Source organism: Schistocerca gregaria, chromosome 2, assembly GCF_023897955.1.
Source record: "Schistocerca gregaria isolate iqSchGreg1 chromosome 2, iqSchGreg1.2, whole genome shotgun sequence".
In the NCBI taxonomy this organism is placed as follows: domain Eukaryota; kingdom Metazoa; phylum Arthropoda; class Insecta; order Orthoptera; family Acrididae; genus Schistocerca; species Schistocerca gregaria.
The window spans coordinates 1,053,968,404-1,053,985,089 of record NC_064921.1 but is presented as its reverse complement, the minus strand read 5'-3'; the positions used below and the strand labels follow the sequence as shown (position 1 = coordinate 1,053,985,089).

The 16,686-nt window shown below is 39.5% G+C and overlaps 1 protein-coding gene across 2 annotated transcripts in view; it reads left to right on the top strand.

The window, feature by feature from the left end:
- Positions 1 to 16,467, top strand: part of LOC126335590 (cytochrome P450 9e2-like) — an 81,914-nt gene extending 65,447 nt beyond the window's left edge. For both annotated transcript variants that reach the window (XM_049999029.1, XM_049999030.1), the window contains exons 7-8: positions 1,326 to 1,592; positions 13,106 to 16,467. In XM_049999029.1, the coding sequence (XP_049854986.1) occupies positions 1,326 to 1,592; positions 13,106 to 13,272 (434 nt within the window). In that variant the 3' untranslated portion in view covers positions 13,273 to 16,467. The remainder of the gene's footprint in view (positions 1 to 1,325; positions 1,593 to 13,105) is intronic.
- Positions 16,468 to 16,686: the final 219 nt, after the last annotated feature.

Genomic DNA, 16,686 nt, shown 5'->3' with positions numbered 1-16,686 from the left:
TATCCAGTCCATATTGTTCAATGAGATGTCGTGAGAGTTCTTGCAGAGTTGGTGGTGGCACAGGATGGCCATGAAGACATTTGTCAAGTATGTCCCACAAACGCACGATGGGGTTTAGACTACGACTCATCGCCATCCATTCCGTTACTGCAATGCCCAGCCTTCACAAGGCATCCGTGCTGTTGCCTGCCACACAGGTCCAGGCATTAGAAGAAAATAAGGGCCACAGAATCAGTCTGACGTTCTGCTTGGCAGTAAGGCAAATTCATATGACTGTCAACATTGAAGCCTCCCCATCACATCACAGAGCCTTGGAAATCTGTCTCCACCTTGCTTCAGAGGATATGTGGACGCAACTGCAAATAACACATTTTGCCAATGATGCATTTCCTGGTTGACAAGGGAATGATAGAACTGAAGGTGAGCTGCAAGATGATGTCGTGTCAAGCTGGGTACTTCGACAGGACAGTTTGGTCATAAAGCCCTTCTTGTAATCTGTTCACGACAGTCTGATCAGACACAGCAGCTCCTGTGGCCTCCCTGAAATCATCTTGCAACTCTCAGGCAGTAACAGCATGATACTGAATGCAGATATGGCCAGATATTGGTCTTCATGTTGGGTTGTACTGTACCAGCTACCTTGTCCAACTCACCTTGTGTATCCACCTGTCTCCCTGCAGTGTGTCCAGAACCTATAGATGATACATGGAGAGGCATTGGTATCTGCAGCAATGTAACTGAAGTCAAATGGACTGTCTTAATGACTTGCACTGCATTAAGGGGTCGCATTGCATGCGCTTGGTTGAATACAAAGACCACAAGTGACAACTGCCATCTGTCTACCTCACTAGAAGACACTGGCACACAAGTACTTACTTCCTTCTGAGGATTCATTTGACACTGTAATGCATAATATAGCCACTAGATGGTAAATGATTTTAATTGTTGCGTACACTGAAAGCAAAGATGTCAAGTAATGCAATAATACCACAGGTACTGCCTGCAACAAAACAGATTAAACATACCAGACATTGATACACATGTTCCCCTAATTCTTTTGAACAATATATATTGCCAGTTAACTATATGTTTTATGTAAAGTATGAAATAATTGAGCTTGTGAGGTCTTTAATGCACACATATGAGAAGTAGTAGTACTAAAACATAATATCAGTTGGATGGGTTCATTGTTGTTAAGAATAAAATATGTGTATTGTAAATGTTGCTCTAAATACTGTGTTGACAATGTTTTCCTCTAAAATGCCATTTTTGGAGCTTTTCTTTTCTTTATCAATTGTTTTAAATAAAGACACTTCTCTTTGCAGAGTCCCTTCGCCTGTATCCACCATTTGTAGTGATGGCTCGTAAGTGTGTGAAAGCATACAAAGTCCCTGAGTCAGAGACAGGGGAGCCAGCCATTAATGTGAATCCTGGTGATATTCTGTGGTTCCCAATATTTGGACTGCATGCTGATCCTGAACTGTTCCCAAATCCAGAAATGTTCGATCCAGAACGTTTCAGTGACGATAGAAAGAAACTTATTAAACCATATTCGTATATTCCATTTGGAGTTGGACCAAGATTCTGCATCGGTGAGAGACATAAAATAAGTCATCTATTTGTCACAATGCTTGCAAGATACATGCATCAATTGGCTTTGAAAAGAACTTATTTGAAAATGTAGTAGTAGAAATATTTTCATTCAATATGTGTAGAAATTGCACTTTCATTTTATGTGTGTATCTTCAGTCAAGAGATATTTGGTAACTTTCTTGACTTTCAGTTCATCTTTCATCCATCCTCCATGATGAATCATATTTTTTATTGTTTTACTGCAAACCATGTCAAGGAGGAATCGAATAATGGAAAACATCAACAAACTTCAGTTTCTGCACGCAAAGATTTCCAGATTTCTGCATTAAGGAACTTTTTCAATTTGCTACCATATATTAATCTGCTACCTTAACAAGTAGTTTCAGCAACTGTTTGCATGGTCAAAATTTTCAGGAATGTTACTGATGACATCATTCAGAGGACCTTCACAGTGTACTGTATTTTGCAGTATGCTATAAACAGATATGGAAAGTATATAGTTTTTCTTTAGTGACGATAGCTTCATGTTTGTTGCATGAGTGAAAACCTTCAGCAGAGTTTTGTTGTACAGTGATTGTAGAAACAAAGAATTTGCACTATAGGAGAAATTGCAGATATGCGGAAGTACAATCATTTTCTTTTTCGTAGGTGTTACTATTAGATGGTAATATTATAATTAACTATGCACTTTAATAAAATAAATAATGTTTTATGACACATGTGATTAGAGTCGAATTCACGATTTTGGCCTTGGAGGGGGGGGGGGGGGGGGGGGGGGGGAGTACTGAGCTCATTGAAAAAATGTATCATTGTGCTGTCTCCAGATTCTCCAAATGAAGGTGTTTCCTTAATCTAGTATAATACCAACTACAATAGTGCAAAAATCTTTGGGACTGTTAAGTCTAAAAGCTAAAGACGTTTATGAACATTAAGAAGAATCAGGTGTAGATCTGGGAGGGAGGGGGGGGGGATGCTGCAGCCTGGTGACCCCTCCCCCTCTTGGATGTGCCACTGCCTGTGATCCAAAATAGGGAGCAAACTCTATAATGCATTAACTAACATGCAGCTTTAAGAACTTCCATACATACACCCATTAAACAAAATATTTTTGTCTTGAACTCAAGAATTTTTCATTAGTTGTGGTCATTCTGATGGGAGTACGGCAAGCATAATAAAGAATAAACAAATTTTACAGTTCGAAGATTACTGCTTTACCAATTACAGGATATGTAAAGCATTCCATAGCCATATTAGAATCATTATCATTTGCTCTGTAAAACTGTGTTTGTGAAATCAGGCTGAACTGTGTGAGTCAATGACAATGCCTTGTTTTCTCTTAAGTAGTAGCTTTTATAGTTATGTGCTAAGCAGATAGTTTACAGTTGCTTGAAGAAATAAACACATAAAAGAATGCCAGCTTTTATGTCATTAGAAACCAAAACTGTACTAGATATTGATTATCTATCTCTAGGATTGGCTCAAGAATATTTTTCCACAGAAGCAGCCTATCACTAGTTGCTTCTGCTTTCTCTCTCCTTTCTCCTCATGCCTTTTCACTCTTTTCAGTTTTTGCTATTAATTGTGATACACACTGTATATAATTCTTGTACTCGAGCACCTCATTCAGCTTGATACCCCAAGCTGCTGTTGCTAGTTGTGACATGTTCTGCATAAAAATCTTGCCATTGCGGTGGTCCTGGCATCCCTCTCAGCTTGGCGCCTGAAGCAGTGACTCGTGTCACTTGGGCCTTAAGGGAGGATAGGGGGAGGGGGGAAAAAGGAAACACTTTTGTAGTTGCAACAACAGAACAAAAATACCCTAAATACGGACAGTATGACCACTCAAATGAAGAATTCCTTAAAGGCATTCTGCAGAAAAGTGTTATGATTCTGAACCCTACAACAAAGTACTTACCCTTGGCATGCTATCACTTACAGAAAACATTGTTTCAATATTGCTTGTGTGTCCACATTACAAAGAGGCTTGCTACTTTGTAATTATTGCAGAAGATAAGAGATTTGATCTTTGTGATGAATCAGGGAACAGAGTGTTCTTTAGCTTTATAAACCTCAAATAAATAAGCTGTTCTCGACTTACGCCACTCTTAATCAGCTTCCCCCCTGAAAAATGTTTTACTTTTTACATGTTTGTGATATTTAAAATAAGTTTTGTTTCTTAGACTTTGCTCCTGATCTGACTCTAAAATTTTGCAATATTTCGACTAGGCCCATACTTGTCTTCAGACAATAATGTCAACATAAACCAAACCAAATGTGGACTGTGTCAGGTTTTACCATCTCTTTACTGCTACATGTGTGTCTTGTATCTCAGAATCTCATTTGTTATTTGTTCTTGATATTTCATAATTAATATTTAATTCAACATCTGAGAGGCATGGAACTGTTTATTATGAGCATCACCAAACTATAACATGTTATATTTACTGGATAATATTTTTGGCAAAATTTGCTCATTATCTTAACATTCCCATAGGCCTGGAGTGAAAACACTTTCATTGAGTTTGCTTTCACTCTCTCCTCTCAACCCCCCCCCCCCTCTCTCACTCTCTCTCTCTCTCTTTCTCTCTCTCTCTCTCTCTCTCGCCCCCCCCCCCCCCTCCCTCACCTGTTTTTTAAGAAATTTCTGCCTTTTGATTGTTAATTATTTAATTGTTCATTTACTTTACACAGTTATGATTTCAGCAGCTGTATAGCCATTCTCAGTGCATGTTGTAGTGAAAATTAATAATGTGTACATGTCATACAGTCAGGACTTGATACACAGTATGGCATATTTTACAGCTGATATATACCTGAGACCTACATTCATCACTTCTCTTAATCAACTGACATTAACGTACACTGAAGCACCAAAGAAACTGGTATAAGCATGCCTATTCAAATACACGGATATGTAAACAGGCAGAATATGATGCTGCAGTCAGCAATGCAAATATAACATACAAGTGTCTGGCGCAGTTATTAGATCAGTTATTGCAGCTACAATGTCAGGTTATCAAGATTTAAGTGTGTTTGAATGTGGTGCTACAGTCAACACACACTCAGTGGGACACAGAATCTCCAAGGTAGTGATGACATGGGGATTTCCCCGTACGACCATTTCACAAGTGTACCACGAATATCAGGAATCCGGAAAAACATAAAATCTCTGACATAGCTGTGGCTGGAAAAATATCGTGCAAGAACAGGACAAACGACAACTGAAAGAGAATTATTCACTGTGACAGAAGTGCAATCTTTCCCCATATTGCTGCAGATTTCAATGCTCTGCCATTAACAAGTGTTAACGTGCAAACCGTTTAACAGAACATCACTGATATGGAGTTTTGGAGCCAAAGGCCCACTCGTGTACCCTTGTTGACTGCACAACACAAAGCTTTACACCTTGCCTGGGCCTGTCAACACCAACATTGGATTGTTGATGACCAGAAACATGTCCAGTTGGATGAGTCTCGTTTCAAACTGTATCGAGCAATTGAGTATGGAGACAACCTCATGAATCTGTGGGCCGGGCATGTCAGCAGGGGACTGTTCAAGCTGGGGGAGGCTCTGCAATGGTGTGGAGTGTGTGCAGTTGGAGTGGTATGGGACCCCAGACAGGTACATAAGCATTCTGTCTGATCACCTGCATCCGTTCATGTCCATTTTGCATTCTGACAGACTTGGGCAACTCCATCAGGAAAATGCGACGCCTCATACGTCCAGAATGCTATAGAGTGGCTCCAGAAACACTCTTCTGAGTTTAAACACTTCCAATGCCCACAAAACTCCCCAGTCATGAACATTATTGAGCATATCCAGGATGCCTTGCAACATGCTGCTCAGAGGAGGTCACCACCCCGTCGTACTCTTATTGGACAGCCCTGCAGGATTCATGGTGTCAATTCCCTCCAGTAGTACTTCAGACATTAGTTGAGAACATGCCACATCATGTTACGGCACGTCTGCATGCTCGTGGGGGCCCTACACAATATTAGTCAGGTGTGTCAATTTCTTTGGCTCTTCAGTGTGTATCAAAACAGTGGCAGAGATTGTAACCAAGTGGCACCACTGTATGAGCCACATGATCTTTACATTACCAGAGTTATTACTAGGAAAGGGAAAATGCTTAACAAATTCTTGTCATACTCATTCATAAGAGCCTGTTACAGGCATACATTGTAATACTCCAAATTCAGAGTGTAAATATAACCATTTTAGATGCACAATAAAAGTTTGATCTCAAATCCGTAAAAAGAATTATATGTGTGTCAAATTGAAAATGTATATAGAATCCATTATGTTTGTTCCACCTGTTCACATGCTTTAAGTAGTAAGACAACATTAATATGTAATTAATAGTATTCATGTAATACTGCAGTGTATGGTTTAGGTACATGATATAGCATTCTGATATATGATCTTTGAAATGTATGTAGAACGTAGCCTGCTGTTCCCCCTCCCCCCTCCCACCTACCACCTTCCATGCACATCCCAAAATCTGTTCCATCCCTCAGCCTCACCAACATCTCCCACTTGCCCTTAACTGTCCTCATCTCTCTCTTTGTCCACAACCCTCACGCTCTGACACCAGCCACTTCCCTTCTCCCTTCTCCTTGCCACCCCCTCCACCCCTCTATTCTTCTTCCACTGAACATTTTTTTTGTTGAAGGAGTGTTCAGAGAATGTCATTGGTCCCACCATTCGGCATGGGTTGTGCAAGTGTGATATCTTCTGTGTAAATGCCCATGAATCTGTGAATTATAATTTCATAATATTGCAGCCATGTGTTAATAAATTGTTGTCCATCTATAATGGTTATATTTACACTATGAGAATGGAGTATTACAACATATACCCTTAAGGGACTGTTATGAATGAGTAATACAAGAACACATTAACGATTTAGCTAAATAAATATCCACCTTCCCTTTCCTGATAATACCTCTGGTAATGGGAAGATCATGTGGCTCATACAATGGTGCCACTTTGTTACAATATCTGCCACTATTTTGACATATATCAATGTCAATTGATGATCAGAAGTGACGAATTCATGTCACAGGGATGTACTGGCTGTAAAATATGCCATACTGTGTGTTAATTTTTTTTTAACTCTGTGCAATGTCAGCCATACCATGAATCCTAAATATGTACTCATATTTTGTGATATGGAAACTGGTTTATAAGGTGTGAAATATGTTTATTTGATAATGACAAATCACAGATAGGGTAGGCATTTTTTAACAAATAAGTAATGTCTTCATATACATGCCCCACATTGTATGACATGTACAATTTATTAATTTTCAATTCAACGTGCATTTGTGAAGTGAAGCTATGAAGCCGAAATCATGATTGCATAAAGTAAATGAACAATTAACAGTAAAATGACAGAAATTTCTTACAAAATTTCTACCAGGCTGGGCCTTCACAAAGGAAAGATCATCAATTTTCTTTGAGTATTTAGAATGGATGGCATATGTCATAACCATTGTGTATATCATAACCAAATGTAACTGCTGTTCATATGAGGAATTGAATTTGCCAGAAAACTGTATTTTCCTGACCTGAATTGTTTACTTCTAACTTTAGCAGTCTGTTTTCACTTCTCATTTTCAGCAAATGGCGTTTTCTCCTGCACATATTTCATGTCTACATTTACTGACCTCCACATTCTCTACAAGAAATAAGCAGGAAGAAATATTTATTTTATCCTGTTTTATTATCTGAGGCATATATAAATGCAAAGAACTGTAGATTCCTGTTGGTTATGACTCAGATTTATGAAGTTAAGAAATTTTGTAAACACACCCAGCTTTCTTTTCCATTTTTGTTGCTCCAGTCAAACATCTTGTATTGTATTGCAGCTGTCATGAGATACGATGTAGAGGTCAGCTCCTAATATAATACAGTGTTAACTGAAAAGAGTTTTATGCAGTAGGTACCATAATTTTCAGGCCAAACTTACATTAAGAAAAAGATGCTACAATGTTAGTCATTATTAGGACCTTATTCTCATAGTCAACTGTAATATCACAGAGTGATCAATTTGGTTGTTTTTTTGGCTTGCCTGATGTGTGCATACATTTTGTTCCAGTTAATTTGCAGTACTTTTCAACATTCTTAATATGATCAATGAAGGCTGCTCTGTGAAAGTCACTGAATGTTGCCTCAGTGGTCAAACAGACATCAGTGATTTCAGTTTCCATTCTAATATCTTACTTCTAATGCATGTGAAGTTGTCAGGAAGTAAAATTATAAACAGTCTACATTCCTTCCTCACATGAACTGGGAGGAGTGTCATTGTGCATATATACACTAATATTTCAGTGTTTAATTCTCAACCATTACTGCAGAATTTTTTTATCATTGCTACAAAGAGCCAAATTTTCATTTATATTGTTATTATTGTAAATATTTTTTTGTTATCCTCATTACCAATATTATTACGCATATACAGCGTGAAGCGAAATTCGTGCACTTGGGCTTCACAGTGTGACTCCTCATATTCCAGCGATAAAAAAATGTCTCTCACAAAATTTCATCCGGCAAGTACATCTAGCAGAAAAAAAGACATTAAAGAGTGGCAGTCTGGCAACACTGTTACCACATGTATGGTAACTACCTCTGTCAGCACATACTAGCTTTTCTGTACAGTTAGTGAGGTGGACAGATTTTGGGTTAGCCTGCAGGAGGTCAAGGGTTCGATCCTGGGTTGGGGTGCATTTCTTTTATTTACTAATTTCATTCTGAGCTTTCATACTGTAATATACACTATTTCTTAGGTCACATGTATCCTAAATTTACAACATTTTGTAACGCTGAACATAACAGATATGTGGTTATACCAGTAAGAAGTAGACAGTTGAAACAAACGACCTGACATCTCAGAAAAACTACTAAACCAATATCAGTTTCGGTATCAGAGTACAATAACACAACATCTACTTGTCATTTATACTACATGTAATATGAGCACTCAGATGTTTCATATTAGCAAGCAATTACAATAATAATGTCCATATTAATGACGGCATGACCTTCACAACAGAATACGTTGTCCTCAGAACAACAGACGCTCAAAGCAACCTCCCTGCACATCCAAACACTGTACAACCTACCATAACATACAGCTCTGGACCCTACTCAGCAAATTTGTGTCCCCCGGAAGAAGAGGGTTGGTTGGGTTATTTGGGGAAAGAGACCAAACTACGAGGTCATCGATCTCATCGGATTAGGCAAGCATGGGGAAGGAATTCGGCCGTGCCCTTTCAAAGGAACCATCCCGGAATTTGCCTGAAATGATTTAGGGAAATCACGGAAGACCTAAATCAGGATGGCCGGACGTGGATTGAACCGTCATCCTCCCAAATGCGAGTCCAGTGTGCTAACCACTGCGCCATCTCGCTCGGTCCTGGAAGAACAGTAGCATGAACATGCGCTACCAATTCTTCCACATTTGCCAGCAGAGTAGAGTACACGTGCTCCTTCAGGTGTCCCCACAGGAAGAAATCCAGGGGATTTAGGTCAGGTGAATGCGGTGGCCATACAACTGGACATCCACGTCCAAGCCATTTCCCTGGAAATGTTCTGTCCAGATACTGTTGCACATTTATTCCTGAGAGTGGAGGTGCACCATCATGTTGGAACCATATCTTCTGCTGAACGTGTAGTGGAACATCTTCCACAGCATCAGGTAGATAGTTTGAGAGGAAAGCATGATGCCTTCATGCAGTCAACCGGTCAGACAACATGTAGGGCCCCAAACACCTGTCACCCAGTATTCTGGCCTGGAAGTTGATGCCAAAGTGAACTTGATATCCCCAGTTGCAGGTGACATGTGGGTTAACCTCACAGCAATGGTGGGCATTGTGCATATTGAAGATATCCTCAGGAGTGAATGCTGCTTCATCTGACCATTTTATGGTGCTCACAAAGTCATTGTTGGCATCCCGTTGTTGTTGGAACCATTCACAGAATTGCATCCGCTGATGCAGGAGTTGCATGAAAGCATAATGATAGGGGTGCAGCCCATACTCATGAGCCTGTTAATAACCGTGCATTGTGAGACACACAGCTGTCTTGCTATGGTACATGTACTTTGCTGAGGTTCTTGGTGTAAGACGTCCAGAATAGCTTCCTCAGTAGCTGGAGTACAGCGAGTCCATGGATGACCTCTGTCTTGTGATGGTGGAAGAGGAGAACTTAATTCCTGAAGGCATAGCTCCAGATGATGAAACACATTTTTATCTGGATGGCATCGACGAGGATGTCTAGCAGCATATTCAGGAGTGGCAACACCAGCCATGTTATCAGATGCACCAAGTATCAGAAGCATATCCACATATTCATTGTTTGTGTATGCCTTATGTCTACCACACTGGTTTAGATTTTTATAACGAGAACATTTGATATGTGTACACATGTACACTGGAATCTGTCACGAGCAGGTTACTCCACTCGCCACTAGTCCCTGTCTGGTGGACACGCCGTCAGTATAAACACATGCCTAACGAACATTACCCCTCTGACAGATATTGTTCTGCATCATTCATCCCAACACCGCTAATTGTGAAATGTCCACTTTTGAATTATGCTGTTTCCCTAATGGTAATAGACATGACATTTCCACAATTCCATCTATATAATAATAATAATAATAATAATAGAAGCACTCAATACACTTACTCAATCCCAATGCCACAAATATAGAATACATCACATATATTCAGCAACAGAAAGATTCACATTAAGCAGAAAGGATGGAGGAAGGGGATTTATCGACATGAAAATCCTACATTATGGACAGGTAGACAATTTAAGAAAATTCTTTATAGAACAAGCAGAAACTAGCAAAATACACAGAGCAATCACTCATATAAATATATCGGCTATACCACTGCAATTTCACAACCACTTCTTCAACCCTTTAGATCACATATCATCAACAGATACGAAATACATCCATCAACAAAAGAGGTGACCTGCAAAACACTCGTTCGACCTATGCTTGAGTATTGCTCATCAGTGCAGGATCCATACCAGGTCGGGTTGACAGAGGAGATACAGAAGATTGAAAGAAGAGCGGCGCGTTTCGTCACAGGGTTATTTGGTAAGAGTGGTAGCGTTACGGAGATGTTTAGCAAACTCGAGTGGCAGACTCTGCAAGAGAGGCACTCTGCATCGCGGTGTAGTTTGCTGTCCAGGTTTCAAAAAACGGCTCTGAGCACTATGGGACTTTAACTGCTCAGGTCACCAGTCCCCTAGAACTTAGACCTACTTAAACCTAACTAACCTAAGGACATCACACACATCCATGCTTGAGGCAGGATTCGAACCTGCGACCGTAGCGGTCGCGTGGTTCCAGACTGAAGCGCCTAGAACAGCTCGGCCACACCGGCCGGCATTCAGGTTTCGAGAGGGTGCCTTTCTGGATGAGGTATCGAATATATTGCTTCCCCCTGCTTATACCTCCCGAAGAGATCACGAATGTAAAATTAGAGAGATTCGAGCGCGCACGGAGGCGTTCCGGCAGTCTTTCTTCCCGCGAACCATACGTGACTGGAACAGGAAAGGGAGGTAATGACAGTGGCATGTAAAGTGCCCTCCACCACACACCGCTGGGTGGCTTGCGGAGTATAAATGTAGAATGTAGATGTAGAAGAAAGTAAATTGGAAAAAGAAAACACTACATGGCAATCACCCATATCATCTAACACAGCCACACATCGATCAAGACACATCCAAGACATGGCTAAGAAAAGGCAATATATACAATGAGATGGAAGGATTCATGATTTAAATACAGGATCAAATAATAAACACCAGATATCAGCAAGCACATTATTAAAAATCCCAATACCACAACAGATAGATGCAGACTTTGCAAACAACAAATAGAAACAGTAGATCACATCACAAGTGGATGTACAATACTAGCAAATACAGAATACACCTGAAGACATGACAATGTAGCAAAAACAATACATCAACAACTTGCCATACAACATAAACTAATACAACAACACGTTCCCACATACAAGTATGCACCACAAAATGTACTGGAGAATGATGAATACAAATTATACTAGAACAGAACCATTATAACACATAAAACAACACCACATAACAAACCTGACATCATACTCACCAATAAAAAGAAGAAATTAACACAACCAATCAAAATATCCATACCCAATACAACAAATATACAGAAGGTAACAGGAGAAAAAATTGAAAAATACATCCAACTGGCTGAGGAAGTCAAGGACATGTAACATCAGGATAAAGTTGACATTATACCAATTATACTATCAACCACAGGCGTCATACCACACAATATCCACCAGTACATAAACGCAATACAGCTACATCCAAATGTATATATACAACTACAGAAATCTGTCATCATTGATACATGTTCAGTTACGTAAAAGTTCCTAAATGCAATGTAACATATATCATACAGTTGAAAGGGAGTCACGCTTGATCAAGGTCCACGTCGCTTTCCATTTTTAGAGAAAGGAAAGAAATAACAGTAATAATGCGTTGAGATGTGTACTAAATGGCATGTGGTTACCACACTCAGTGTTGAAAGGCATAATTTGTGGGACCATGGTGATAACACATACAAATAGTAACTGAGTTTGGACATTATTTGCAAAGCACCTTGCTCGTCCTATTGGTAACATAAGGTCCTAATGAAACGTAATGGACCTGAATGATGCAGGAATAATAGTTGGTACTAATTTATGGAACCATTGGAGGAGAGTGCAAAGAAAACAGGTTTTGCATCTACTAGATGAAATGGTGGCAATAAATTCTCATCCATGACATGGAAAGGGCTTGTTTCAAAGTTGACCAGTCTTCTATTTCTACTACTGTAGTACGTAAGTGCAAATATTTTCTAGAGGATCTGCTGCAATCGCTGTTGATGATTAAGATGCCTGATACCATACCACCTGTACTACATTTAACAAATAAAAAAGATTGTCTCAACCCAGGATCAAAACATCATCCTGCTGCATGCTAACCCAAAACTCTGTCCACTGCAGCACAAATAAGAAGTGCTGACAGAGGTAGTTACCATAGATGTGGTTACAGTGTTGCCAGATTGCCACTCTTTAATGTCAATGTTCTGCTGGATTTAGTCGCTGGACGAAATTTTGTGACAGACATTTTTTTATCGCTGGCATGTGAGGAGTCACGCTGCAAAGCCGAAGTGCACAAATTTCGCTTCACCTTGTATAATTCATTTTGTAGCAACTGCATAGCATACCTGCTGGCACACAAATTTTAATCATTCTAATTGGAAATGAGATGCATCTGAGAACTCATGTTTGAAGAGGAAATATTGGATGCACAACTTCAGCTGATAATAATATACTTTACTATTTACTTATGCCCATAGCACAGGATACCTAACTTCTACAATAGTTTATTATTATAGAAACAATAATTATGACCCATACACTGTTAAAGCATTGGTATTTGTTCTACTCTGTTGCAGCTAATCGTTTTGCACTGATGGAGGCCAAAGTGCTGTTGATCTATCTATTATCACAGTTCACTATTGAGCCATCAGACCGGACACCCAGTCCACTTAAATTCACAGCTACTGGTTTCAGTCTAATGGTTGATGGTGGTGTTTGGTTGAGTATAAAACCACAAAATTAAGAAAATATATACAGCTCATGCTGAATATGTGCTACAGAACTTATGGGGGGAAAAGCCTGAAGAATACGTACAAGAGGTATTCTAACCTCCAACTATTTCCTATAATATATAATTAATTCCTATATCTATTTTTACTGGCATTACAAAGTCATGACAGGATGACTAAGTCAAGATCAAGCTAAAACTTTTCATTTGATCAGAAGATTAGAGTTTTTCATGTGTTCACTACTGTGTTGCGAGGGTCAATAGCATCCAAAACTATAGTCTAGGACCATCCCTTGTGCTGCACTCACCCACAAGGTACATATGTGGTTTCCTTCTCTGAAAACCTTCACCGTTGTGGTTACAGTTTCAGTTTTGTGAAATTGACGATTCGTGGACAATGGCAGGTTCATACACTATGGAGAACTGAATTTACGGCAAGTACCAATGTGAATATGTATTGTTTGATGGTTCGTTAACATTGCAGAATATTCCACGAATTTGATATTAAATGGGGATCTGATTTCTAATCTAAACAGTTTATGACTGGTATGTTTGGTTGTTAAATCACTGCTCTGAAAATGATACAGTGTGAGTAAATGGTACGAGGGCCAAGGACACCTTCACACCTTTATTCCACAGACTGGCAACAAGTCAGGGGTCACAGCACCCTAATAACATACTGCCCTGGCATAGTTGTGAAGCTGACAACTGCCTTCCATGAGACATGTGTCATAGTATAAAACTCAAGGTTTCCCAAGGAGACTTTACATTTACTAGATAACATAATTACTCACCATTCTAATACATAGGTGCCTGTAGGCCATGCCAGCTTGCACTTCTTGTTTTATGAATGTAGATGAGCAGCTATAACACCACAGTTTACCAGAGATTTTGTCAGAAATGTGGGAGATACTCTTCTAGCACAAGAAAGAGTGGATTGAATATGGTTACAAGGCCAAAATTTTAAGAACATTTAATACCCTTACACTGTTTTAATTTATGAATCTCATAATGAACATAAAAATGGTCATCCAGTTCCTACTGAGACAACCACCTGCTGCTAAAGATATCCTCATCATGACCTACAGATGTCATGTGACTAGGACCTCCCACAGGGTAGACCGTTCACCGTGTGCAAGTCTTTCGATTTGCTGCCACTTTGGTGACTTGCTGGTCAGTGGGGATGAAATGATCATGATTAGGACAACACAACACCCAGTGCCTGAGTGGAGAAAATCTCTTACCCAGCCAGAAATCGAACCCAGGCCCTTAGGATTGACATTGTGTCACACTGACCACTCAGCTACTGGGGGCTACAGATCACGTGGAGTTATGTTTAGTACTGAACAGCTCATAATTGATGAGTGGCAGCTTCCTTGAAGTATACGAAAATATTAGTTAATGCAGATGAGTGGGAAAAACAATCCTGTAATGTTTGAGCACAGTAGTACTGAGGTGCTTCTTGACATAGTTGTTGATGAGTCTTTCAGGCTGTGTGGCCATGGCCGAAGAAACTTTTCAGTTCCTGACATTTCCTTCAGAGCTGTGCTGAACAAAACAGTTGATGATTACTGTTTTTCCAGAGCTGCACTGGACAAAATGTCAGGAACCAAAAAGTTTTTTCAGCCACAGCCATACAGCCTGGAGATTCAGCAACAACTATGACATTGTGTTGTGAAAGCCTTCTTGACATAGTTGCATTGGTTAAATATCTAGGTCCAATGTTTCATGGTATCATGAAATGGAACAAACACATAAAGTTAGTAGTAGGGAACATAAATAGTTGACTTTGCCAACTTCGGCAGAATTCTAGGAAAACATAGCACATATATAAAGGAGACGCAGTATACAAAACTAGTGTGAGTCTTTCTTGAGTATTGTTCAAGTGTGTAGGATCAGCATCAGGTCAGATTAAAGAACATCAAAACAGTTCAAAGGCATGCTGCTAGATTTGATACTGGTAGGTTCAGTCAAAATTCGAGATGTTTCATGATTTCAAAAGGGACTCCTCTGAGGAAAGACAAAGTTCGCTTTTGCAAAATACTGCTGAGATTACTAACAAAACTGACATCAGCAGCCCACTGCAGATCAGGTCTGCTGCTCCCAACATATATTTTGTGTAAGGACCATGAAGACAAGATAAGAGAAATTAGACCTGACACAGAAGCATATAGGAAATCATTTTCCCCATACTCCATTTGCGAACAAGAAAGTGAATGACTATAAGTGGTACAAGGTAGTCCCTGCCATGGAGTGTATTGCATAGTATGTACACAGATGTAGATTGATTAGACATTTTGTGTATTAAATGCAAGTTTCCACAAATTGATTGATTCAATTAGTTTAAGGAATAGACCTCGCAGCTATAGTCTACTCCACGGGCTGCCTACAGCAATCATGGTACTATATTTCATGGACAGCCATCCCTCTGATCTGGTACATTGCTCAAACCTTACATCCCAAAGTACGGTAAAAAAATTTCTGGCAGTTACACCATGTTTCCATATGTTACCTCCAAGGGATATCAATGAAACCCATTTAAATATGAGCATAGGTATCTTCAGTCTGAAGATAAGGTGGTGGTATTTTCCTGCTAGCTGTCAGTATGGTGTCAAATTGGTTTCTTTTCTGAGATTCATTCCTCTTTGAAGTTCAGAAGAATCCTTACTACAGGCTGGAGTGTTCGGCAGTTACAAGGCAAATTGATTACATCCAAGTGGTTTTGTTTGTAGGAGCTTCCCAACCTCACTTGTTGAACGTTTGCCTGTTAGTGATGTTCCTGGGTGGATCTACTCTAAGCGCTCTGGTATTCCATATGAGGAGTGTATGTCTTTGCCAATGGAAAGCATAGGCTTAATGATATGTTCATTTAAGTATTTCAACAGTATGAGAAAATGACTCTAATTTCTAACATAGAATTGTCTAAATCAGCTACAAATTGCAATGAAGCTGACTAAGGTATTTTTGAATATGAACTCTAATGGCAAACAGAACACATGACGTCTGTTAATTTACTTTTACATTCATTGTTCCCACTCTTGAAGTGTTTAAATGGACGCATCTTGGAGCAGAAAGAGGAGGACAGAGCAAACGTTTATTTGATGTTTCCTCTTCAGAATGATTCTTACTTTCACTGGTTAACATACATCTGTTTCATCTGAGGACACTCTATTTTCAAAGTCATAGCATCATTTGAAGATTATTAGAAAATACACAGAGATTCACAGGTAATCAGTATCTTGCAGACATTGGCAGTCAACCTTCAGTATAAAGAAAAACACCACTGCTGCTGTAAGACAAATTAGTTAAATATCAGTTAAAGAGAACTGATATTCCTGGTGTATACAATTGCTGACAGGCCACTAATTCATCTCTTAGTACAGTCACTATAAAAATATGATCTTAAGCTCTGCCCAGTCCCTTTTGTCG